The sequence below is a fragment of the Euprymna scolopes genome, chromosome 29 (genome assembly GCF_053919585.1).
Source record: "Euprymna scolopes isolate OS-2025 chromosome 29, ASM5391958v1, whole genome shotgun sequence".
In the NCBI taxonomy this organism is placed as follows: domain Eukaryota; kingdom Metazoa; phylum Mollusca; class Cephalopoda; order Sepiida; family Sepiolidae; genus Euprymna; species Euprymna scolopes.
The window spans coordinates 79,804,763-79,831,243 of record NC_136510.1 but is presented as its reverse complement, the minus strand read 5'-3'; the positions used below and the strand labels follow the sequence as shown (position 1 = coordinate 79,831,243).

Here is a 26,481-nt window from a genome sequence, read left to right as displayed (position 1 = left end):
TATTCTTTAAAATTTTACTTAGTTCAATTATAAAAAATATTCTTTAAAATTTTACTTAGTTCAATTATAAAAAATATTCTTTAAAATTTTACTTAGTTCAATTATAAAAAAATCGATATAAATTAAAAAAAAATCACTTACCTATAAAAAATTCTATTCAATGTGTACTTCCATTGTTCATTGTTAAGAATTTATCCATGTTTATACTTATATTCCATGTCCTTTTTAAATAAAATACTTTTTTAAACAAGGATTCCAAAAAAATGCTAACTCAGATTTATTGACTGTTCAAATAAAGGGAGAGAAATCTGATTTTTTTCACGATTATCTTATGGTGACTTATAAACGCCAGAATTAATGTGTTTTTATTGCGTGCTGTTAACCAAAATTAGTATTTTGGGGTCTCTGTAGCTGAAAAAAAAAAAGCACACATTCAATTTTTTCCGTTAAAAAAATCCAGTCGACCAATTTTATTTTTTTTTAATTCTCTTAATGAAATGCACAAGTTTTTGATTATTATAGCTTATTTATACTTTATCGAGTGAATTTTTTTTTTTTTTAAAATATCTAAAAAAAAAGAAAAACTTGAATGAAATAGAAAAAATTGCAGTCAGCGTCCGGTATTTACTTGACGATATAAGCATAACATGAGCTTTTATAAAAAAAAAAAAAATCAACGTGGTTTAAAAAAAAAAAAAAAAAAAAAAAAAGGTTTTACACTTTAGACCTTACAGGTAAATTTCCCAAAAAAAAACACTTTTTTTTTTTGTTTTAAATTAGAATATTTTATTTATTGATCTTTTATCTTCAATTTGTGATATATAAAACTTTGGTACATAAATTAATTATTTAAATTTTAATAGACATTTCAAAATGAGGGGGGGGGGTGACTAAAAAAAATCGTTTGTCTAAATTATTATAATCGGTTTATTGGAAAGAGCATAAAATTTCACACTGACCCTGAAAATAATGTAAAAATTGAACCAATAGAAAAATTGATAGATTTTTAAAGTTTAAAAATTGAAAAAAAATTTCACTCGTAAAATTTAATTGATTTCATACGTAAAAAAAATTGCTGGTTGAACGCGCACCGGCACTTTATAAATACTTTTTTCAAAAATAATATTTCTATCATTTTTTAAACAACTTTAATAGTATATTTTGGAAGTATATTCCATACAGAAAATAAACACCCCATTTTAAAAAGAGAAATTACGAGTTTTTATATTTTATTCGCAGTTTTCTGTTAGGGGTGTCAAAAATTCCCCCAAAATTCTGATACACCTAATGGTGCACATGATAGAAGTAACTGTCATGCAGTTTACTAAAGCTACAAAAAATAAAAAATAAAAGAAAAAGAAAGGAAAAAGAAAAATGGAAAAAAAGGAAAAAAAAGGAAAAAAAAGGAAAAAAAAGGAAAAAAAGGAAAAAAAAGGAAAAAAAGGAAAAAAAAGAAAAAAAAAGAAAAAAAAAGAAAAAAAAAGAAAAAAAGGAAAAAAAAGAAAAAAAGGAAAAAAAAAGAAAAGGAAAAAAAAGGAAAAAAAGGAAAAAAAAGGAAAAAAAGGAAAAAAAAGGAAAAAAAGGAAAAAAGGAAAAAAAAGGAAAAAAGGAAAAAAAAGGAAAAAAAGGAAAAAAGGAAAAAAAGGAAAAAAAAGGAAAAAAAGAAAAGAAAAAAAAGAAAAGAAAAAAAAGAAAAGAAAAAAAAGAAAAGAAAAACGAAAAAAAGAAAAGAAAAAAATGTAGAATTTGAAAAAAAAAAAAAAAAAATTGCATTAAGTAAAGCTTCCAGTAACATGGAACCTAGACAAGAAATACAACACAAAAGGAAAAATAGACATTCAGCAAACAGAATGGGAAAAAACAAACGTTTCACAGTCAGCATATGTGTGAATAACAATGCAACAATAAGATCTAACAATCGGCATGAGTATGGCTATATATATATATATATATATATATATATATATATATATATATATATATATATATATATATAAACGTGAAAATTATATCAGACATCAGTGAAGCTGAAATTTATGAGACTGACATTCCAATTGTGTGGAAAAAACACAATGCTGCATAATAATTTAGAAATACCACACAATTTATAACAATAAAATCCATTCAAATGCAGTTTTCAATAAACTTCTAGATGCCGTAATATTTTCTAGTTTGATAACTTCTTTCCTTGTACTTGTTTTTGGAATTCCATTACCATTCCTTATTTCCCTAAACATGCAGAAATTTAAATGTGATGTGAACAAACCTCTTGCTCTTTAAATCCCCACACAGATTGCCCCCCTTCCTATATACTAGGTTGACAAGAAGGTCATTGCAGATTTTTAATTTTGATTTCAAATGATGTATTTTCAAATAAGTTTTCGTTATAATACCTTTACTTTATATATCATTTTAAAGAGCGTTTCTCACTCTATCTAATCGTTTAAATTACAATTGTTTTAAAACAATTGTCTTCGCTAGTGTTACACTTCGGTTTAGGCACAGATAAAGAGGGAGGAAAATTTTTGATAGTGGTTTCAGGTAGACGAGTGTTTTTCATGAAAGTTTGGCAAGGTGGGGACCATAGATTGGAGCTCAGACGAGCACTTGCCATGAAAATATGATAAGCAGAGAGAGGCTTGCAACATCTCTTTTGTGGGAAAGAGGTTGCAGGGAAGAGAAAAGGGCATCCCCTATGAGGCTACGATGTCTATTTTGAACTCTGTCAAGGCAGGATAAGATTTTCTAGCAGCTCCTGCTCGGATGTGGCAACAGTACTCCATTCTTGGATGCACTTGGCTCTTATAAATACATAAAAGTTTTTGTTTCGTGTTTACAGCAATGAAATATTATTTAAAAGTTTTGTTTCAAGTATTTTAAGTTGAGAAGATTGCAACATCACTCATTAATATAAGCAGTATTTCTGCGTTTGTGCACGCCAGTCTTTTTAGATGGATATCTTAGCTTCAAGTCAAATTGCATTCTGCTTTCTTCATGGTCATATTTAAAAGATAAATTTGCATTAAAAGTTTTGTTTCAATTATTTTGAGTAGAGAACTATGCAAAGCGATAGCAAGCTAGAAATGCCATCTAGTTACATTTGAAGGTATGAAAAGCGGTTTGATTAATACGTTTTATTTTTTTAATCTTATTTCTTTAATTTGCTACGCAAAGAATTGGCACAGAACGTTTGAATAAGCGATAAAATTATCACCGAGATTAGATTGTTCAAGATCATGTGACGGAATAAATTAGCAAATCAAAGCGCTGTAAATTTTTTAAATAGTTACAAAAAAGAAAAAAACTTTTCATACAAGTCTTATTTGGATTATTCAGACTACTGTTTTCATCAATGTTTTGACAGACCTTCTTGAGAATTTAAATGTCTAACTCCTGAATCTGGAATTTTAGACGGAATCCTATAGCTAATTCACGTAGGTAGTTTTCTCTCGTTCCGTCAGCCAGTATTTCAGTATCACCCATACTGAGGTTTCAACATTCAATCTTCAGATGACTGTCATCTCGAACTGGTGAGCGACCTTCCAAAGGTAATGCCACCTATTTTTTTTATTCCACCTGAACAGATCAAAGCAGATTGCAAATTGCATTGTTATGATGACTGAACATGCATTCATAACCTGAAAGTTTCATTTCTCTGCTGCAGATATTGATGGTGTGAGATTAAGAAAGCAACTTGTCACGGACGTGCGTCACGGAATTCCTCCATGCAGAAAAAAATTGATTCGATCTACATTCATCAGTGCCTGTGGAAGGTTTACGAAGCTGATGCAGTGGATATCAATACAATTAGGTGATGGGTTTGTCAATTTCAGAGTGGTGCCATAGTTGCAAGTGACAAAGCACATTTCAGACATTTACGAGCACGGCATCATTCATCACTGGCAAAAGAACATTGAGAAAGAGTTGTTCATTTAAAATGGTAACATTCAGGTCTTCATAGTTCAATATTTTAGTGAAAAAAAAAATAGGAGGCCTTACTTAGCACTTATTAGGTTGGTGTAAAAACAATAGTTTTCTCACATGTTACTTTTATATATGATTTCTGAATTAATTCATTGATATATATATATATATATATATATATATATAGCCATGTTATATATCATTTTGAAGTGCGTTTTTCACTATCGAATCATGTTATTCGTTACCGTTCTCAATCTCTTCATTTTTTTTTTTGCAGGATTTTCGACAGCATGGACAAAATTCAAATCCGCATGATTTTCTTGTTTCAGTTAAAACTAGGCCGAAAAGCTGCCAAGACAGTTCATATCAATGATGCGTTTGGTCTAGGAACCACTAATAAATGTGTGGCACAACGGTGGATCAAGAAATTTCGCAATGGTGATGAGAGACTCAAAGATGAAGACGGTTGCGGCCGGCTGACTGCGGTTGATAACGAACATTTGAAAGCCTTAATTTGAAGCTGATCCTTGCAAAACCACACGAGAGGTTGCTGTTGAACTCGAGATTGACCATTCCATAGTCGGTCGTCATTTAAAGCAAATAGGGAAGTCAAAAAAGTTGGATAAATGGATGCTGCATAAATTGAACGATAATCAAAAAACATCGTCCTTTTGAAGGGTCTTCCACGCACCTTCCACACAACAAAAACAATCCATTTCTCAAGCAGATTGTGACATGTGATGAGAAGTGGATCCTCTATGACAACTGCCGATGTTTGGCACACTGGTTGGATGCCGGAGAAGGTTCACAACACTTCCTGAAGTCGAAATTCCACCAAAAAAGGTTATTGAGACTGTTTAGTGGTCTGCGAATCCGAGCGAACTGATTTTGGCAGAGAAGCACTGCCGACAAATTGACGAAATGCACCAGAATCTCCAACGTATGTGCCTGAGATTGGTCAATATGAAAGGACCAATACTCCTCCATAGCAACGCTCACCCACATGTTGTTCAACTGACTCTGCAGAAGCTGAATGAATTGGGCTACGAGACTGCCTCATCCGCTATATTCACTGGATCTCTCTCCCACTGATTATCACTTTTCCAAGCATCTCGACAACTTCCTGCACAAAAAATGCTTCAAAAGCCAAGATGATGCCAAATTGGCCTTCAATTCATCGCTTCCAGAATGGATTTCTTTGCTAATGGGATAAATAAATTTGTTCCTCGTTGGCCAAAATGTGTAGATTCTCATGGCTCTTATCTTGATTAATAAAGTTTATTATGAAAGGAGTTATGATCTTTTGAAACTGAACATAAAAAAAACGAAATTTTTGCACCAACGTAATATAATCTGTTGCGGCACTAGTCCTTGAAGAAGGTCAGAGGTTACATTGGTTGAAACATTGTGCGGATAATATCCAAGATGAAAACAGTAGTCTAAATAGTCCAAATTATCAAACCTTATCTAAAAATCATGTTAAAAAATATTTTAATTTTTTTAACATTGTCTGTGAATTAAATTTTTTTTATTATTATTTGTGTAATAATTTTATTTTTTTCCAAATCAACACTAACAGGGCAAATTTATCTTTAGTTGGCCTTTGACAATTGAATATTTTCGTTTACTAGCCAAACCCATATGATTTTTAGAATATGACATCTTCATTCTGTGACGAGTATGTATACCATAAAGATTTTTCTGTGTTTTTTTTAATAAATGTAATTCTAAATATACAACAAATTTTATGTTGATACTTGAAGGTATAGACATTCTAATTTCTTCATATGTTTTTTTAAACAGCCTTCGTTAAAAAAAAAAAAAAAATATATATTGTTCTATTAAACTTTTATTGTTTAAGTAATTTAACTTTGTTCGTTTTATTTAAAAAAAAAAAAAACTTGAAAAGATATTTTTCACTCAGTAGTGAGCTTTGGAAAATTGTCAGTGAAAGAAATACAATCGCCAAAAGATAAGCGTTTCATTATTTCTAGTCGCCATTTTGAAAAATCACTCGCAAATGCGACTGTTTCACTCGCAATGTAGAGCCCTGACTTAGGATTTTCTTTCAAATCAAATCAAATTTTAACTGACAAGCAGAAGTTAAAATTATAAATCCTTAATATTTAACGATTGAAAAAAAAAAAAAAAAAAAAAAAAAAAACAGACAAGTGCAAAATTAATTTTAATAAACATTTCTATTTATTAAAATTAATTTTTTTTTTTTCAAATTTTTGAATAAAATATTATTTTCCAAGAAATACAATTTTTTTCCCCTTACATGTCATGGTGGGGGTAACTCCTAGCACATCTCCAGAAGTTGCAAATTGAGACTGAATGATGATTAAATATCCGATAATAGTGTTAACATTGGTTGAATGTATGGGTCAATAATAATAGGAAATTCACTGTTGGAAATGCACTCAATATTAAGAATTTGACTTAAATTCTTAATTATCGAATACTTTTCAAGGAGTAGATTTCCAATTAGTATAAATCGATTTTTTAATATTTAATGAATAAAACTAATTGAAAATACTTTCTATTAATCCAACAGAAAATAATTTAAAGCCCCTTGCTAAGCCAAAAGGTTTGAGGAACTCATGCTGAATCCTTCTAATGGGGCGAGGGGGATAAGTGGATGACCTGAATTACTCCTTAACAAGGCGTTAGTTTATCACCTGTTATACTACCCAGCAGGCTGATATCCATTGAGACAACACATAAAATTCTCAAAGGGTCACCTAAGAACTAACCAGGGTCAACATCGCTTAATTTAGGTAATCAGACCAAAACTTATGTGTCAATGTCAAAAAAAAAAAAAAAAAAAAAACACCATAGCGGAAATATATTTCTGAAAAACAATCCACAAGTGAAAATAGCCAATTAAAATTAGTCAAATGGATCACAAAATACTGAAAGGATGCAAAATACCCCTCCCCCAGCTTTTTTTTTTTTTTTTTTTTGAATTGTGGTCTCTTCAGACAAGACATGAAGCCACTTGGTGTAAGGAGCTAAAAATAACAGAAGATGATTATTTCAAAGACAGCAGATTCCTATTGATTTTAGTCTCGAAAAGACCAATGTTATAGGTAGAAGATAAACAGTGAACAGGAAGGGAGTTCCACAAGTCTGCAATGTTTGGAAAGAAGCTACTGGAATCGGAATCTGTATTAGAACAAGGTATTAAAACAGTGAACTGATGAAAACCACTAATTCAACAAGTCAAACAAGTTGGAACAAAAAGCATAGAATAAATCACACAATTCGGTAGAACACATGTCATACTTATGTTTATAGAAGAGATTGAAACTGGAAACATCACATCTGTGAGAGAGAGGGTGCAGAGAGAAGAAAGGGTAGAGCCAATCAAATTATATATGTTCATGAACCTTATCAAAAGCAAATGCTTCAACACAACATAAAAAATAACTTTACATGTTTAACTTCCAATGAAACAAAAAACATTCTAAAAATACTGAAAGTGAGGTTTTGAACACTAATACTCACTGAAACTTATCTACCATTTATATTTTTTTTTATACGTACTATAATTTTTGGTACCCCGACAAAATGAGGGTGGACCTGTAAATTCACTCTTGTTCATTCATCCGTCCACACTTTTCTCAATAACTACACCTTGGAATTTTTTGAAATTTTGTAACCAACTGATTTCTGTATAATTTTGTTTGTCTATACTTCGCGATAACTTTTGGGTGCACCCAGGGGCTCTTTTAGGGCTAATAAAAAACACTCCATTTTTGGGACTATTTTACCATATTTGTCCAAAAATTTCTGTGTATGTCTATTTAGCAATTTTGCATGTTTTAAATTTGTTAAAGCCTTTGGAACTTTTGAGGCTGAATGGATGGGGCACAAATGATGGACTTAGTAATTTCTTTTTTTTTGCATGGAGCAGAACTCAAATTTACATATGTTAAGGCCTAAAACTGCACCGTTTGTTTATTTTCACCAGGATTTGACGTCCCCTGGGGACTTTTGAGGCTAAATGGGTGGGGAGTGGCAAATGCTGAACTTAGTCATTCTTTTTATGTCTCGTTCACTGTGCACTCATGGAGGACCATGCATGCTTCACTTCTTTTATTTTATATGTACGTCTACACTTATCAAGGCGTAAAGGCCACTCGAGGATAAGGGTTACAATGCTGCGAGGATTGGCAACAATGACTGAAACTGCACAGAATTTGATTTAGGAGGACAGATAAATAAGAATTTAACATTAAACAAACATGTTGTAGATGGGAAGCAGCTCCATGGTATTGTGCTTTTTTTGTCTTTTCAAGTTGTAGTCCGGTGGGAAGCAGGCAGACGGAACAGAGTTCCACAGGCGTGCAGTTCTAAGAAAGAAGTTTTGTTCATGGAATCCGTGTTTTGATTTAGGCACAGATATAGAGTGGGGGAAATTTTTCACAGTGGATTCAGCTAGACGGGTGTTTTTTGTGAAAGATTTGCGAGGGGGAACCAGAGATTGGAGTTCAGACGAGCACCTGCCATGGAAATAACGATAAAACAAGGATAGGCTCGCAACGTCTCTTCTGTGGGGGGAGAGGTTGCAGGGTAGAGAAAAGGGCATCCCCCACTAAGTCACGAAGTCTATTTTGTACTCTGTCAAGGCAGGATAGGCTATTTTTTGGAAAGAAAGTTTGCTCATCTAAGCTCCATTTAGTTTTAGGAACACACGCAAAAAAAAAAAAATTTTTTTACAGTTGTTATAGCCAGACGAGTTTTTGTTGTGAATGTTTTACATGGAGTAACGATACATTGTATCTCAGTGGAGCACCTGCAATGAAAACGATAGAGTAGAGAAAGACTAGCAACTTCTCTTCTGTAGGAAAGAGAAAAGAACTGCTCTCTTCTCTGACTAGATTTCAAAGTCGGTTTTCTACTCTGTCAAGAAAGGGAAAAGTGTTCTGGTCAGCACCTCCCAAGATGTGGCAATAGCACTCTGTATTAGAATATTAACCCATCGATTGCAACCTCATCCTGCTACGTGCTGTATCTAACATGCCTTACTCCAACCAGCTTGCAAAATATATAAACACTTCTCACCCTTGTATTATTATTCATCGGACTACTGTTCTCATCTTCAGTATGATTTTCACAACATTTTGGTTGGTATAACTTCCGACCTTCTTCAGGTGTGTCTTGTCAAACTCAGGAATTTGGACGGAATTTCGAGCGGAACCCTTTATTTACTTCACGGGGGTAGCGTGCTCTTGTTGCATCAGCCATAACTGGATAGAGGTCCTAAGTAATTCGCAAATGTTTTTTTTTTTTCTTGTCCAAATTTCCTAGTCCAACGAAATTTCGAGCGAAACCCTTTATTTATTTCCCTCCAAATTCCCATGTTCGACAGAAACATTCCCGAGTTCGACAAGATACATACATCTGAAGAAAGTCGGAAGTTATATCGACTGAAATGTTGTGAAAATCGCACTCAACATGAGAACAGTAGTTCGATGAATAATAATACAAATAACTAATTCTCATCTCAAAAATTCAGAAACGTCACTTCTCACTCTTCTGAATAAATTTTTGATAATAGAGCTCCTCCAAGATTTCCACTCTCCATCTTACTTTTTCTCCCTAGCTTCCCAAAATGATATTCATTTTGAAAGGATACTATTAACTTCCAAACCCTGCCTATTTCTTTCTCTCCCACTCCCATTTAGAGATTGATACGCTTGTTTTTGGTTCTAAACAAACAAGTAAACATTAGTTGGTCTATTCTTTTGTAGAGGCTTGGTAGGGTCTTATTAGCCAGTCTTTTTTGTTGTTGTACAGCACTCATTCTAGGCAGGTTGAACTAGCTTCCTCCAAAGGAAGAAGTGTTAAGGTAATATTAAATTCACATTGGCGATCCCAATGAATTTGTATAAACATTTATGAATACAATTTTAATTTTATAATACTTTGAGGGTATTTTCTTTTTATTGCTATTTCACCCCAAATAAGGCACGGTACTAATTGAATATGTGTGTGGGTGGGTGAGAGGGCTACATTTTGGGGCATAATTTGCAGAAACAATAAGCACAGAGTCGAGCAACAAGATCTCTGTTCACATTACACTTGAACTTCTGCCTGTCAGTATAGTCAGGGAAGCAGGCACTCAGGAGGGAATTCCTAAGTCTAGAAGTTTGAGGGGAAAACTATTAAAGTAAAAAGCTTTCTGGCATCTAGGGATCTGTGTAGGGGTGGGATTTTGCTGCCTGTCGAGTTTGTTGGGGTATTTACATCGAAGGAGTTCAAGGGATTGGAGTTCATCAGAGCACCTAACACTAAAATACTTGTAAAATAGGCATGGAATGCAACATTCCATCAATGGGACAATGGTTGGAGTATGCTTGACAAAACGGGACCTATTAAGTCGGTGATTCTTTTTTGAACCCTGTCTAGGAGAGAAAGGCTAGTGGCACCAATCTCCATACATAAGTGGATGATGGTTTTGTAGAGATACAAGATACTGACAGGAATAAGAAACCCTCTAGCATGGTAGAGAGAGCCCACCTTGGCAATACCCTCAATGTATCTGTTCCAATTCAGGTTCTCTGTAAACGTTAAGCCAAGGAATTTGAATGAAAAGCTTTCAGGTAGTGTATCATAAGCCATGGCTATCAGTGGTTGAAAAGGTTTCTGGTAATTATAAAAGGAAAGAAGCTTACTATTAGCAGCATTGAATATCTATTTATGTCTCTATTCCACTACAGACTGGAGGTCTTCCTCTAAGGTTTCAGACATTTTCTTAGATATGTGTTCATTCATTTTCCCCTCATGTTAGCGAGTCAGTTCTTTTGACAAGATTTTTATAAACTGATACCACAGAAGTAGTTTTCCAGCAGTCAGGAAAGCAAGATTCAGTAAAGCATTTATTTAGTTTAGAGAGAACTAGGGCAACCTCAGTAAAGCATATTTTTAATCATATATCTGGGATGAGATCAAGTCCATATGCCTTTAAAGTGTCTAAGTTTTTTATGATATCACAAACTTGAGAATGGGTGATTTTCATATCATCGAGTGTGATTTCTGTTTGCAAAGGAACATCAGGGAGCAAGTGGTTGGCTGGGTCCAAAGTAGAGTTGAATGCAAATCGTTGGGCAAGCAGGTTAGTCTTCTCAGTTGCTATGCAAAAACCTCAAGGTTGTAGTGGGGGAATTGTTGATTGTTCATTATTTATTACAGTTATAACTTTTTCAGAAATCACAAGTTCCTAATTTCTGTGCTTCAATGTGTTTTCAGCATATGGCTATGGCTATTTTGCTCTAACAATTATTTCTAACTTCTATAAACTTTTGTCTATTCATATTAGACCAGTGTCGGATGATTCAGGGGTATGCGTGCTGCCTTTGAGCAATGGCAGCTGTGCAAGTAGGAGTGAACCATTGGGGAGAGTAGGGTTTGCTTTAGAACTTCTGTGTTGGAACATGCGCTTCAATTACCGCTTGGAAACATTCAGTGGTCTCATTTGCACACTGTTCTGCAGAAAAAGAAAAGATATTTCCCCATGAAGTATCCCTGATGGCTTCCCAATCAGCTTTCTTGTAATATAGACACCGTCAAAAAATCAAGTTGTTGTTGTTTTTTTAAAACGAAATTACATTTATTAAAATCCATTATTTCGGAGCAACTTTTTTTTTTCCAGAAAGATAAAACCCTGAATTTTATCATATAGAAATCAGAATAATGTAAAACTTTTTCTACTATTTTTACTTAAATTTTAAATGTTAAAATTTCCCCAAAAGTTAACAATTGACATTTTTTATTTTGCACAAAAAACGTATATAAATAGTAAAAAAAAAAAAAAAAAAAAAAGAAGAAAAAAAAAAGGTTTTTGAAAGAATTAATTTGTTTACTTCTTGTCTAACCAAGATTTAGAGTGATTTTCTATGAGAATATGCAAAAATATTATAATATAAGTACCTGGATTTCAAATAATTCCACTTATTCATATAGGCAACCAGTTACTTCGCGTCGATTTGATACAGTGTTTACATTTGTACTTGATAAAAACCAAACTACCGAAGACCAAACAGGCCAAAAAAAACTTTCTTTTTTTTTTTTTTTACATAGACGGCACCAGTTATCAAGGCCTATAGGCCACTCAAGGATAAGGGTTAAAGAGTGTAGAGTAGTCAAAAGGACAATATAGTAATCGATACTAATGGAAGTTCGGTAAATTTGTTAAGTGGAACGGCTCATCAGAAACTTGTTCACGTTGGACTTGAAGACAACCATATTATAGAAAGCTGGAAAGCAGGAAAACGGAAGAGAATTCCACAGGCGTGCAGTGCACGCGTGCAGTTCTAAGAAAGAAGCTTTGATCATGGAATCTATGTTTAGGTTTAGGTATTCAGACGTCAAAATAAGGTATGCAAACAATTTTTTTTTTTAAATCTCCCTTACAACAACACAATATGTTTTGTTCAGTTTCAGATGATTATTTTAAGCATATTTGGAACCCCCTCAAAACAAGGGGGGGGGGGTTTGCAAGCAAAAAAAATATATATATACATATATATATATCGTTTATGAAAAATAAGTACACTGTTATAAAGTTCATTCTTCTCTTAATAATCGCTGAAAATTTCGTATTGATTGGATAATTACCCGATTTTTGATAGATTTTTAAAAAGACGGTACGTCAAAAAGTACTTACGCTATTAAAAAAAAAAATCTTAAGTTTATATCAATTTTTTAATTGCAACTTGTCTTGTTCAATATGTGTATTTAAATTAAAAAAAAAAAAAATATTTTCTTACTTATTTGAACTCTTATGTTTCATAATAAATAGAAATTTTGATAGATTTAAATATATTTTGTTCGAATTTCGAACAAATATGGTGGGGGGGCACTCACTAAAAAAATATTTTCCCCTCGTATATTTTACGAAAACTGCTTTTTATATGTAATTTTATTCTAAAATAGATAAGTATCGAAAATTTCACGAAAATCTGACCATTAGTTGATTTTTGCTAGATTTATTAGATACGGGTATGTTTTCACGTTCGGAATGTCTTCTACGTGGGAACGTTATTTTAAAGCGCCAATTATGTAAACACGATTTTCGTCTCGCAATTTTATTATTTTCGTTCGATGGAACATTTTTTTTTTTTAATTATTACTGGTTTATTTTGCCGTTCTTCTTTTAAATGGTACAGAAGTTATACTGATAATATTAATTTATAATAAAGTTACATCGTGTTACATATAGGGTGGGTGGCCCAGTGGCCCACCCACCCTATATGTAACACGATGTAACTTTATTATAAAAGTGGGTGGGTGGGGTAATTCTGTGGTGAATTTTGGCAGTCTCTACAACGCAATTTTTACGATATCTTTTGTCTATGAAATTGTTAGGTGAAAGTACATACAAGTAAACAAAGCCTCCCCATAAATGGTTTCCAAATAATAACATTATTTCGGCATGGTCAGTAAACTACAGAAGTACTGGCGATTCAGAAGCATAGGCGCTCCTAAGTCCTAAGTGCAACCGTACGGGCATCAGGTGAAAACCTAGGCCTGGTGAAAATATTTGTGGTTTGTATTACTGTACACATAGATTCGAAAAAGTTGTCAAAAAACATATATAACAAATAAATGTTATCAAAGACAAGATAAGTTACTTTTCTACCAAGCTGGATATAGTTTTTGTGTTTTTATTCAATGTAACATGTTTATTCAGCTCGAAAAACATGCATGAATTGGAAAATTCAAAATGGCGCCCGACTTTCTCTTTAACACGGTAAATTTGGGAAAAGGTGTTATAAATAATAAACTAGACAAAATACTGTTAAAAATTCGCTCAATATATGTTACCATGACATAAGTTGACATATATTTGGTGTTTTTTTAAAATAGTATTTTGTCTAGTTTATTATTTATAACACCTTTTCCCGTGTTAGTCAGGCGCAGGCGCCATTTTTAATTTTCCAATACATCGGTAAACACTGCATGTTTTTCGAGCTGAATAAACATGTTACATTGAATAAAAACACAAAAAATATATCCAGTTTGGTAGAAAAGTAACTTATCTTGTCTTTGATAACATTTATTTATTATATATTTGTTTTTTGACAACTTTTTCGAATCTATGTACAGTACAAACCCAATATTTGGATTATTAAACCGAGCTTCCTATTTTAGTTGAAAATAAATAACCAAATAGACACGAAAGAAAATATGTGAAACTTTTGAATACGTTTTTGTTTTCATTTTATTTTGTTTAATATATTTTACAAGAAGTCCGATAGTATTCGAAACATTTTCACATCGAGGCTAAGTTTTCACTTGACACTGGTATAGTCGCACTTATGGTCGCCTATGTTTCTGGATCGCTGAAATACCCATTTTTCTATTTTGCAGTACGTGGGGGTCAAGGAGTAGAATTTTACTTGAGGACAAAAATAAAGTGGGCGAAAGTCGAAGTAAATAAGCGAGATATACTAATGGGCCCTATGGTAGAATTGAACCATTTTGCCACACCCTCTTAAAAAGGAAGAGAAAATATAATCAACAAGGAATCGACTAATTTTAATGAATATTAATTTTTATCAAAGCCTCAATATTCTACGATCTTTAAGCCAAATAATCAAGATAAAACTTTAATTTATGAAATGAAAAATATGTTAGAAATTATACATACACACGTGTGTGTGTGTGTGTGTGGCAGCTAGACCTAACCTGAAGTGAGTAGGTTGGAAGTATTAATTTCGCATTTTTTAAAGCATTTATGCCATTTTCGCTTTGTTTTGCATCAAATTATATTTTAATAGGATTTTGAATGTTAACTTTAATAATGATGGTATCGTTTGGCCATTATAACCAAAAGTTATAAAACTATGACTAATTGCGAGTTTAATCACCTTTTTTTAATATATAAAATGAACGGAAGTTTCCAAAACTTTCAGTGCGTGAGAACTTGGTAAAGAATTTTAAAGCCAGGTATGATTTTGGGTTTGTATTACTATGCACAATAGGAAAAAGCGGTGGAAAATAAATAAAAAAATAAACAAACAAATATATAACAAATAGATGTTATCAAAAGGCAAGATAAGTTACTTTTCTACCTAACTGAATAAGTTTTAGTGTTTTTATTTAATGTCAAATGTTTATTCGGTTCGAAAAAACGAGTAATGTTGAGTGAGCGCTGCCCGGAAAACAAGAAAAGATGGCCGCGATGTCTTTGAAGACTCGATAATCACGTCAAAATAAGAAATGCTTTATTTCTTATTTTGAAGTGATCATCGAGTCTTCAAAGACATCGCGGCCATATTTTCTTGTTCTCTAGCAGCACTCACTCAACATTATTCGGTTCGAAAAACGAGTAAACATTTTACATTAAATAAAAACACTAAAACTTATTCAGTTAGGTAGAAAAGTAACTTATCTTGCCTTTGATAACATCTATTTGTTATATATTTGGGTTTTTTTGGGGGGGGTTTACAACTTTCATGTATTTATACAGTGCTGAATTTGAAATGATAACGTTGTTTAGAAAACCATTCTTAACATAGGGAAGGTATTTTGTAATTATTCTGTACTTTCACCTAACAATTCAATAAAATATATCGTAAAACTTGAAAATAATATTTAAAAAAAAAAATAGCGCTGTTCAATAAGTGCATTAGCACACAATATTAAATTTATTTATTTAATAGGAATTTTAAAAGTTGCATCTTTTTTTAAATAAATATTCGATTAATAGCTAAACACGAAAATTGATACAGATATAGAGATCAGATTTCCTAAAGAAAAAAAAAACATTAATATATTATTTTATGTAATAAAACTTAATAATAATAACTTATCTTAGGAAATAAAACCCTCCTTAAAAATATGGTAAATATTTTTATTTCAATGTTGTTTTTCCGTAGATGAGAGTTGCACAGTGCACTTATCATAAACAGGATACAATCGAAATATGGTTGCTTTTCTGAGCAGACTGGGACACAGTTAAGGAAATATAAAGCAACATATTAAAACGATGCGAAAATTTGTAATATAAAAAAAAGCCCAAAGATGCAACATAGAAAATTAACATCTACCTTTTGGCCTTCGACTTTTTGGTTTCTCATCCAAAACATTAGGACTCGTTAAGGAAGCCATTTTGGCTGATTTTTTTTTTTTTTTTTTTTTTTTTTTTTAATCAGGTGAATTGTTGCGCCCTCTACAAGGAAACAAGGGAGAAATATTCTTAAACAAGAAAGATAACTCTACTGGATTATTTTATGTTTGCCTTATGGCTAAACATTGGCAAGTCCTTCCTTCACACACAAAAAGGCAAAATGTGCAAATTCACACTCTCCGTTATATCGGCGTCACCCAAAAGAAGAAATGAGATGCTACGTTTTTAGCTGATTACGTGTGAAAACGATGAAAAACTTATCGGGGGAAAAGAAAAAAAACAAAACAAAATATTTAAAAATTTAGTGCGGGGGATCAATTTCGTATATTTTACGTAGATGCTATATTTCCGGGATATTCTGTCCTTTTCAGGCATTTTTTTTGGTGGGGGAGGTATTTTTTTTAGATTAGGTCCACTTCCACAATTTTCTTTTAAATGACAACTTAGTAGGTTTTCGACTATGCTGAATACGAAAATCGCATTGAAATTTTGCAGAAATAAGAAGTTATCGCGATATAAACAGTTGTATTATGCACTGTATTTTTTGGTGGACATCTTTTTTATGCGCGTGCACTCGTGCAGTGTCAGTCATAGATGAGACTCATCTAAGATGAGTAGACTTGTTTATGGCGCGCACGCGCGTAAAAGAGATGACCACCAAAGAATACAATGCATAATACAACTTTTTATATCTCGATAACTACTTATTTCTGAAAAATTTCAATGCGATTTTCGTATTCAGCATAGTCGAAAACATACAAAAGTTGTCATTTAAAAGAAAATTGTGGAGGTGGACCTAATCTGAAAATTTACCTTTTTTTTTGGGGGGGGGAAACTTGTACAGTTTAATCAAGACATTAAAAAAAATGAAAATATCGAAAAAAAAAGTTATATTGTACGTATTCGTTATGGAATGAAGTTCTCTGAAAAAATTTTTTCACTTAATTTCATCGAGTAGGTTTTTTTTTTCAATTTGTTATGATACCGAATAAAAGGTTCGATTTTTAGGAAGAAAAGCTAGTATTAAAGATGGAGAGGGAGTGTCGGCGTTTTAAATTGAGTTATCTCCCCATGGTGTGTTAAAAAGATTCAAAGATGTCTACCTTCAACGCACTGTCAGAAAAACGTGTTTTTCCGCTGTAAAAATAAAAACAAAAAAACTACTCCATCAAATTAAGCAAAAATTTTTTTCAGAGATTTGCAGTTCAAAACGTACAATATAACCTTTTTTTTTTTTTCGCTATTTTCATTTTTTTAATGTGTTGATTAAACTGTACAATTGCCTTTTCTTTTTCAAGTGGCAAAGCAATTAGAAATGAGTGCTGTATGTTTTTTTTTTGTTGTTGTTTTTTTGCATGTATGTGGGGGTGGGGTTGGAAGTTAATGCTAAAAAGTTAGTAAAGTAAAAACTTAACTAAGCCTCCACCTCTTAAAAAACTCTCTTAATATGGCCTTAAATTTGAGTGGCAAGCCCCATCGCAAAACAAAAACCCTTGTAAAACTACACATAATTATCTAAAAAGTATTGTTAACTCCTCTAAAATACTAAAATAGACTGAAAATAGGGGATCATTTTATGTAAAATTTAAATCAGAAACCCCTACTACAATTTCTAAATGAATTGTTTGTTTTTCAGAATATTCATTCATAATCTAATATATGAACGGCTATATGTCTGTCTGTCGGTTTGTCTCCATATTTTCAAACTCTATCTCCTCCGAAACTAAAAGTTGCAGAGATGTGTGAGGGTTCTCAAATGATTGGATTTTTTACAGCCATTCTTTTATGGGTCTTTAGCTCGTTAAGATTGTTTTTAAGGGGTCAAAAATGGGTCAAAATTGAAAAAAATCGTTAAACATTCATCTTAGTTTTTTTTTTAATTTTTAATCGGTTTATATGCGTGTCATGTTGGTACAGTGGTGACGTCACCAGCTTTGAATTCTCGAGTTTCAGTTTCGATTCTAGCTGATGGCACCTACATACTTTTTTTTTTTAATTTTGTATTCACGATTCTATGATAATATATACGAAATCTGGACAAATTAAAATATCATATTTAAGCGTATTTTACACCCGGGCAAAGCCCCCTCCCTACCGCTAGTCTAATACATAAATGGCTATATGGCTGTCTGTCTCTCCATATTTTCAAACTCTATCTCCTCCGAAACTAAAAGTCGCAGAGCTGTGTGAGGGGCCTCAAATTATTAGATTTTTTATGGGCCATTCTTTTATGGGTCTTTAACCGGTTAAAATTGTTTTTACGGGGGTCAAAATTGGATCAAAATTGAAAAATAATCGTTAAACATTTTGTACATTAATCTTAGTTTACTTTTAATTTTTATTCAGTTCATTTGCACGTCACGTTAGGACAGTGGTAACGTCGCCAGCTTTGAATGCTACAGTTTTGCTTTCGGTTTCGATCCTAACTGATGGCACCCAAATACTTTTTTTTTTACTTTTAAAATCACGACTATATGATAATATTTACGAAATCTGTACAAATTAAAATATCATATTTAAGTGTACTTTACGACCGGGCAAAGTTGAGCGCCCCACCCCACCCCCGCCTCAGTGAGTTGTCTAAAAAATATTTAGTGATTTGTGTTAGGTGTTGATTAGTCTGGAAAAATGTTACTCTAAAGAAAGCCATTGTAGCATTAGCCATGTCTGGACGTATCTGATTAGAATTGAATTTTGGATATTTTCTACAGAGAACACCGACATCTCCACTAAAATATAAACTACCTTTATTCAAAGGGAACACTGGAATATAAATAGAGTTGCTAAGCAGACTGGATGTTACCAAAAAAAAAAAAACCTCCAACAAACAAATTCTATATTATCCATAAGGATATTATAGAAGTAAAGAGACTTATTATTGGTCCTCTGATTTATTGGAGAAGAACCTATGTTTTCAGTGGCATCCGTGCGTCCATTTGTGCATCCTGTATTCTGGACGATTGCTAGATAACCGTCCATTAGTTTTTCCTGAAATTTTGCCACAAATTGTATTTCATTAAATAAATGTGCACAGTAAAAAAGTTTTTTTTGTGAAAATTCCCATTGCATCCCCAGGGGCTCAAAAAAGATAAAAAAAATGCCCCCAAAATAGCCAAATATGACACATTTTGCCCATAATTTTGATCCATCTATCAGATTTTTCTGAAACTTGGCCAAAATGTAGAGGCCATTGTTCTTAATATAAATTCATTATGGGTGGCCCTGGCAAAATTCTGGTTTGCATCCCCGGGGACTTTCAGTGCTAAAAACGCCCCTTTTTATGGCTCTTTTTCCATATTTCTCAACAAAAACTTGATATGTCTGACTATATAGTGGTTTTTCACGGTGGTCAACTCTAATATATATGTGTTAAGGCCTGAAATGCACCATTATCCATTTACACTGGGATTCGGTGTCCCCAGGGGATCAAAAGAGGTAAAAAATGGCCCAAAATGACACTTTTTGCCTCATAGCGTTTGATCCATCCATTAGATTTTCCTGAAACTTGGCCAAAATGTGGAGGCCATTGTTCTTAATATAAATTCAGTATGGGTGACCTTGGCAAAATTCTGGTTTGCCTCCCTCTGGGACTTTTAGGGCTAAAAAATATGCCTTTTTGGAGCTCTTTTTTCATATTACTCAAAAACTTGATATGTATATAGTGGTTTTCCATGGTGCTGAATTCAAATATACATGTCTTAAGGTGTGAAACTGCACCGTTTGTCCATGTTTACTGGAATTCGGCGTTCCCAGAAACTTCAAAGGGGTCACAAATGCCCCCAAATTGCAAAAATTGACACTTTTTACCCCATCACTTTTACCCCATCCATTAGATTTCTCTGAAACCTGGTGAAAATGTGAAGGCAACGTTGGCCCTTTACACTTCTCACATTCATCATTTCTTCACTATTTTTTGTGGTGTCATCTCACATGCAGCACCAGAGGGGAACCATGCATGCACAGCTTGTTATTATTATTTGCTATCTGCTTTACATATGGGTTTACAATGTGAACAGACACACTATGTAATAAGTTAGATGGCAAAATAAAGCAAGAGATCATCACCTGTTTTTTTCATACCCAACATCAAGGATGGATATCTACTGAGCAATCCTTTCCACAAACTGGTGATCATGATATCTTCTCTCACTCTATTTTTGTGTCATTTTGTGTCATTAAACTAAATAGAAAAAAGTTTTTAAGAAGCAAACATTGATTCACTTTGCTTAGTCAGTAAAGCCCTTCTATCGATCCGGTAGATATCTCACTGCTGATGCTATTCTCTATCTATATAAGAGCCAGGTACGTCCAAGGATGGAATACTGTTGCCACATCTGGGCAGGAGCTGCTAGAAAGGACTTGGCCTGCCTTGATAGAGTTCAAAATAGACTTCGTAGCCTCGTAGGAGATGTCCTTTTCTCTTCCTTGCAACCTCTATCTCACAGAAGAGATGTTGCGAGTTTGTCTCTGATGTATCGTTATTTTCATGGAAAGTGTTCGACTGAGCTTCAATCTATGGTCCCCCCTCGCCAATCTTTCACAAGAAACACTCGTCTAGCTGTAAACACTATCAATAATTCCCCCCACTCTTTATCTGTGCCCAAACCTAAACGTAGATTCCATGAACAAAGCTTCTTTCTTAGAACTGCACGCCTGTGGAATTGCCTTCCGTTTTCCTGCTTTCCGGCTGACTACAATATGGTTGTCTTCAAGTCTAACGTAAATAAGTTCTTGATGAGCCGTTCCATATAAGTTATCAAATTTACCAAATTTTCATTACTAATGATTACTATATTGTCCAATTTCTACTGTACACTCTTTAACCATTATCCTTGAGTGGCCTCTTGGCCTTGATAATGTGATGATGCCTATGTAAAAAAAAAAAAAAAAAAAAAAAAAAATACTAACCACTGGGGTTCCAGTTTCGAATCTTGCTTTCTCTAGTCACACTCATCATCAGAGCATTTCGGATCATCTTGAGATGCATCGTTAGGCATTGTTCGAGGCATTCCTCAAGCCCACAGTTCTTTTCTATTCTTTGTCTCTTTTGTGACTAAGGCTACAACGTGTTGGTTCCATGGACAATGTTACATTAAGTATTAGTCTTGAGTAGTCCTAAGCGGTTCACTCTCCCAGACTTTAAGAGTGACTTTCCAAAGTATAAGGAAATAAAAAAACAAAATTAAAAATTAGTCTCTTTCTGCTTGCTGCATATCTCTCTTTTTTCCTCCCTCTCTTTCTTTTAACTATAAGTTAAATAGTTTTACTGCATGTAGTGATATTTCCTTTTGTTTATAATAAACTATTCCAGTCGTTTTAGTATTTACTTTCTTTAGTACATTTGAGTTTTAACAAAGAGAGAGAGAGGGGGGGGTAGAAACAGTCTCACTTTTTAAAAAAACTGCTTGAAGACTTCAGACCAGTATATACCAATTGAGCATTCATTCTTGACAATCAATCCAACAGAGACTAGGCCAACTCAGTGGCCTTTTATCTAATGGGCTGAGGTATTAGCCATGAGTAGTTCTATAGGGTCTACTTTTCCAGGCCTTACTTTACTATTTGGGGAGGAGTTAGTTTATTGCTAATTGCCCGAGGTTCTTTGACCTAGGAATGCTTACAGTCTTCCCCTCCCGCTAGTAACTTTGTGTCACATCATACTTATGTGTTGTGAAGTACGTCAATACAAAGTTGAAAGTTAATAGTTATGGCAACATTTTCGATTTCATTATAATCCTTACTTCATTGTTAACATTGTATTCTATCTCTTTCCACATCGCTATTTTGCTGCAAATTAGTAATTAGTTATGAATAATCAGGCTAAGAAATTGTTGTCAATTAGAGTACGAAATAGCTTGTTTTGTTTAATCCTTCGAAAACTCAACTCATGTCTTTCAATCATCGTATCTATTTTTTTATTCTTGAGATTCTCATAGATAGTTTTGCTCTTGAAGGAGAAATCCACTCTGAAATTTATTAGCCTTTCTTTTTCATCAAATTTTTATTGGAGTTCATATATTTATCGCCCATGGTTTACCAGGTTTGTATTTAAAAAAATTTTTTTTTTTTTACATGGAAGTCACCACTTATCAAGACACGGAAGCCACTCGGGGATAAGGGTTATTGCATGTACAGTAATCGATGGGATAGTATTGTAGTAATCTTTAGTATTGGAGATTTGATAAAGTGTCTTACTTAAGGGGGCGGTTCATCAGGAACTTGTTTATGTTGGACTTGAAGACATCCAAGTTGTAGTCAGGTGGGAAACAGGCAGACGGAAGAGAGTTCCACTGGCGTGCACTTCCAAGAAAGAAGCTTTGTTCATGGAATCTATGTTTTGATTTAGGCACAGTTAAAGACTGGGAAAAATGTTTGACAGTAGTTTCAGCTAGATAGGTGTTTATCGTGAAAGATTAAAGAGGGGGGACCAGGGATTGGAGTTCATGCGAGCACTTGCCATGGAAGTAACGATAAAACAAAGACAGGCTCGCAATGTCTCTTCTGTGAGAGAGAGGTTGCAGGGAAGAGAAAAGGGCATCCCCCACTAAGCCACGAAGTCTATTTTGTACTCTGTCAAGGCAGGATAGGCTGTTTTTAGCAGCTCCTGCTCAGATGTGATGTAATTATCTGACTCCATAAAATAAATAAGACAGACATTAAATTTTAAATGTGAGAAAAGCAGCTTTATTTATTGATAGACTGTAAGTGGAAAGTGTTTGTTTTAGTGGAGGAGAATGTTCGTGAATGTGTGAGAGAAAGGTCAGCATGGAGAGAAATCGACAAGAAAAGAAAGTTCATTTGGTTTGTACTTATCGGTTTAGGTGTGAATCAGGCAATGGTTAGTAAATGAAGGCGCTCAGCCCATAACGTGAGAGCAGAGTTGGCTTCTGTCCACTTTGGTGTCTTCTTTCTTCTTCACATCTCTTAAAGTTTGGTGACAGAATCCTCCGTACATTCACTGACATAGCGAGACGAATTCTCTTCTCGAATCCTCCTGCTGGATTCCCCTTGGTTTGTAAAATCTTGGATTTTTATATTTTTCTGAGGGCTCCCAGCGGCAATGGAAGTTGACGGTTTTTAAAAGGTGCCAAAGTTTCCCATTAGTTTGCAATCATTTTTTTTTATTACTATTTTTCTTTTTTTCAACCGGAAGCTCTGTGTCGAGCCAATGCAAACAAGACATTTTTTATTCAGTCTCTTACAGTGGATGTGTCAACCTCCGGTTCGCAGCCAACTCTCATCAATCTCCACATATTACATCCATTTTTTTTTTTGTGTTTTTCGTATTGTCAGTTTTCTCTCTATATCATTCTAAACACTTTCTCACACCTGAGGCTATCCTCTATCTCTGTAAATCTACTATCAAACCATGTATGGAGTATCGTTGTCATATTTGGACTGGTACATCCTTATCCCATTTGAGGGTTCATGATAAGATGCAGAAACATATCTGTAATTTGATTGGTCTTACCTCTTCTTTTTCTCGACAAAATATTTCTCACAAATGTGATAGTGTTAGTCTCAGTCTTTTCTATCTACATAATATTCTGCATATTTCCTTAGATTGTAAGTTACACTTTGAAAGAGGACAAATACAATTTTTGAAGGCGAAGCTGCTTGAAAAGAAGTAGATTATTATCGATTAAACACTAAGCTGAAGCGGGAAAAGGGATCGGAAAGGGGGCTGGTAAGCAAAGAATTAGTAATTCAAAATTTGGTACTTGCAAAATTTGGTTTTTAAAAAGGTCAATCAGGTAACCCAGGATAAGAATATGAAAGTGACCCCCCGCCTTTGATGTAACCTCGTTTTTGAATATTATTATAATAATATATGATCATTGCTGTAATGGTGAAAAAAATTCATAGTAATTTTGACGTATAGTGGTTCTTCACCGAAGAACGAAGTTAGCGAAACATTCCTTAAAAAGAAACAGGACAAAAAAAGAACATTGTATGCCAAGAAGTATTGCATGAAGGAGAAAATTAAAGATTGTCTTTTACGATTTAATTTTATTATTTGTATTGAACTATGTAGCACAATATTACTTGCTAAGTATTTATTAGTACTTATTAATTAATCTCATTTGGGTAAGTTCTATATTTAAAATACAATAGACACTATTTTCATAGAAATGTTAATAGATTCATATTTGCTACGTTATTGTTTTTTTTCTGTTCAAAAAGCTAATTTTTTGCACTATCCAGAAAAATATTGGCTTTATCATAACATATTTGTTGATTAAATACAGTGTAACCCGGATATAAGAGCCCCGAATATAAGAAAAACAGATATAAGAGAGATTTTCTTTGGTCCCAAATTAAAGCCTGTATTAATGTATAGTGTTACCTGGATAGAAGTGTTACCCGGATATAAGTCTCTTATATCCAGGCTACACAGTATATTTATAATTCTGTGGAATTTCCATGGGCCGTGCTAGTAAATACTATTATGGCATGTATTCTTCAGAATTGTCTGATCTGTTCCCTGCGTCCTTTGTTTCAGCTCGTTTGACTCGTTGGTGTAGTGGTCTCCATTAATTCAATGTTTTAATATCTCATTCCTATTCCAATGGGGTGGTCACACTAAAAGCATGGTTGAGAGTTCTTGGGTTAATAGAAATAGAACAGTGGAGAGGGCAGGTTCAGTTTACAGAGAATGGCTAAGTAAAACATCGGAAGAAGTGATAAGAACTGACTGCAAATAGGGATAAATAAAGACCTGGCTAGTGTCATGTTTACCTTAAAAGTCAATTTCTTAAAACCATTAAATGTATGCCTGCATGTAAAATAAATGTTAAACCGATGATGATAATGATGATGCTGATTGTCATATTTAGTATATGAAGTTATCAATATGTGCTAGTTATCCATTATTATCACAGTGAGATAGCAGGATGGGTCTTGATTAAAGGGAGACAGAAAACGAGCACACATTTAGTTTGTAGATCTTCAGAAATAGCAACCTCCCCGGATGTCTCCAAGGCCCGTAACTCCTGTGACACCAGAAGTTTTCTCCCTTTTATTGTGCTTCGAAACATTACAATGATGAATTGAGATTAAAAATGACGAGTACTAAAACATGTTATTTATTTATTTTTATCGAAATCACTCCAGACCATGCATGAAACCGCATACTGTAAGGAGCTAATCAGATTAGAAGATGATTATCAGAGAGACAAGAGACGTTTATTTGCTTTGGTCTTAAAAAGAATAAGATTTGTAGCAGCCGCTCCAATAGGCAGAAGCTACTTCTCATAACTTTGAGATTTGAAATCTATTTTCTCCTGGCTTGTTCAATCACAAGCCAGCCCCCTATCACGTGACCGAGTATATAAAAGGCGAAATCACGAATCTATCTTCCTCTTTTTCACTGTGGTCTGCCCAAAAAGCACACGTCGCCTGGGGCTTCAGCCTCAAGCCCAACGTGAGTATTACAAGCTAACTATATCTCTCTTCAAACTTAGTTATTTCCACGTGCATTCTTTGTTATGTTAAAGAACTGTTCTCGTTGATACGACTCACACACACTCATGACAACACGGCAACGCACTGTAGTCTTTCCCCTTTCTTTCTCTTTTAACCGGCTTCCTTTGTTCCAGCAACTACTAGCTATGAACACGTGCGTGCCGAACACTGAACTATCGTCTCCCTCAACACGCCGGCAAATATATTAATTCTATCTTTAAATACATGGAACACTTTTCTCTCTATCAACGAACTCTTCACGACTACTATACTACTACACGTGCATGTACAAACAATGAACTCTCTTACTAACACGTTTCTCTCTTGTACTCTTCTAATAAAACTGCTAACGAGGATAACAAATAAAGTTTGTTTATAAAATGTTAAAAATGAGACTTCCTTTCGTTGTCTTCATTATTAACTAAAGATTATAGGTAGGAGGAAAAAATGTCAACAAGAAGAGAGTTCCTAAAGCCTGCTGTTCTTGGAAAAAGCTATTGGAATAGGAAGATTTATTACAATTAGGCATCGAAAGAGTGAACTCTTGCCATAGTTGTATTTAGCAATGTCCTGCCTATCAAACCTTTTGACGTTAATACAAACTGGATCTACCTGAAACACTTCTCTACACCTTAGCGACATCCACATCTCAGTTTGATGTCATCCTTTTGATTTACAGTTATTCTCCTATCTTATCAGTACAATAAACAACCTTTATTTCTTTATAATTCCTACATTTTGTTATTGACGGATTTTTATCCTCAACCCCCAAAATCAAGAGAGTAGACCATTCCTGTAATGATTTGCTGATTTTGCGGTGAGAGTTTAGTTTTGTGCAGTTCTAGGAGGTCCTCCCAGGCTTTGACTTCTCTCTAAGAGAAGGAGTTTGTTTATTGCTGGTCGCCTGAGATGCTTTCATAGGGGAATGCCAGGCACTCTTTGCAAGTCAG

General features: G+C 33.8%; 1 protein-coding gene across 1 annotated transcript in view; it reads right to left on the bottom strand.

The window, feature by feature from the left end:
• The window catches only part of LOC145252744 (cell cycle control protein 50A-like), a 64,251-nt gene extending 48,108 nt beyond the window's left edge, over window positions 1–16,143 (bottom strand). The window contains exon 1 of the mRNA XM_080112616.1: window positions 15,987–16,143. Coding sequence (XP_079968742.1) covers window positions 15,987–16,047 — 61 coding nt within the window. The 5' untranslated portion in view covers window positions 16,048–16,143. The remainder of the gene's footprint in view (window positions 1–15,986) is intronic.
• Between the last annotated feature and the right edge of the window lie 10,338 nt (window positions 16,144–26,481).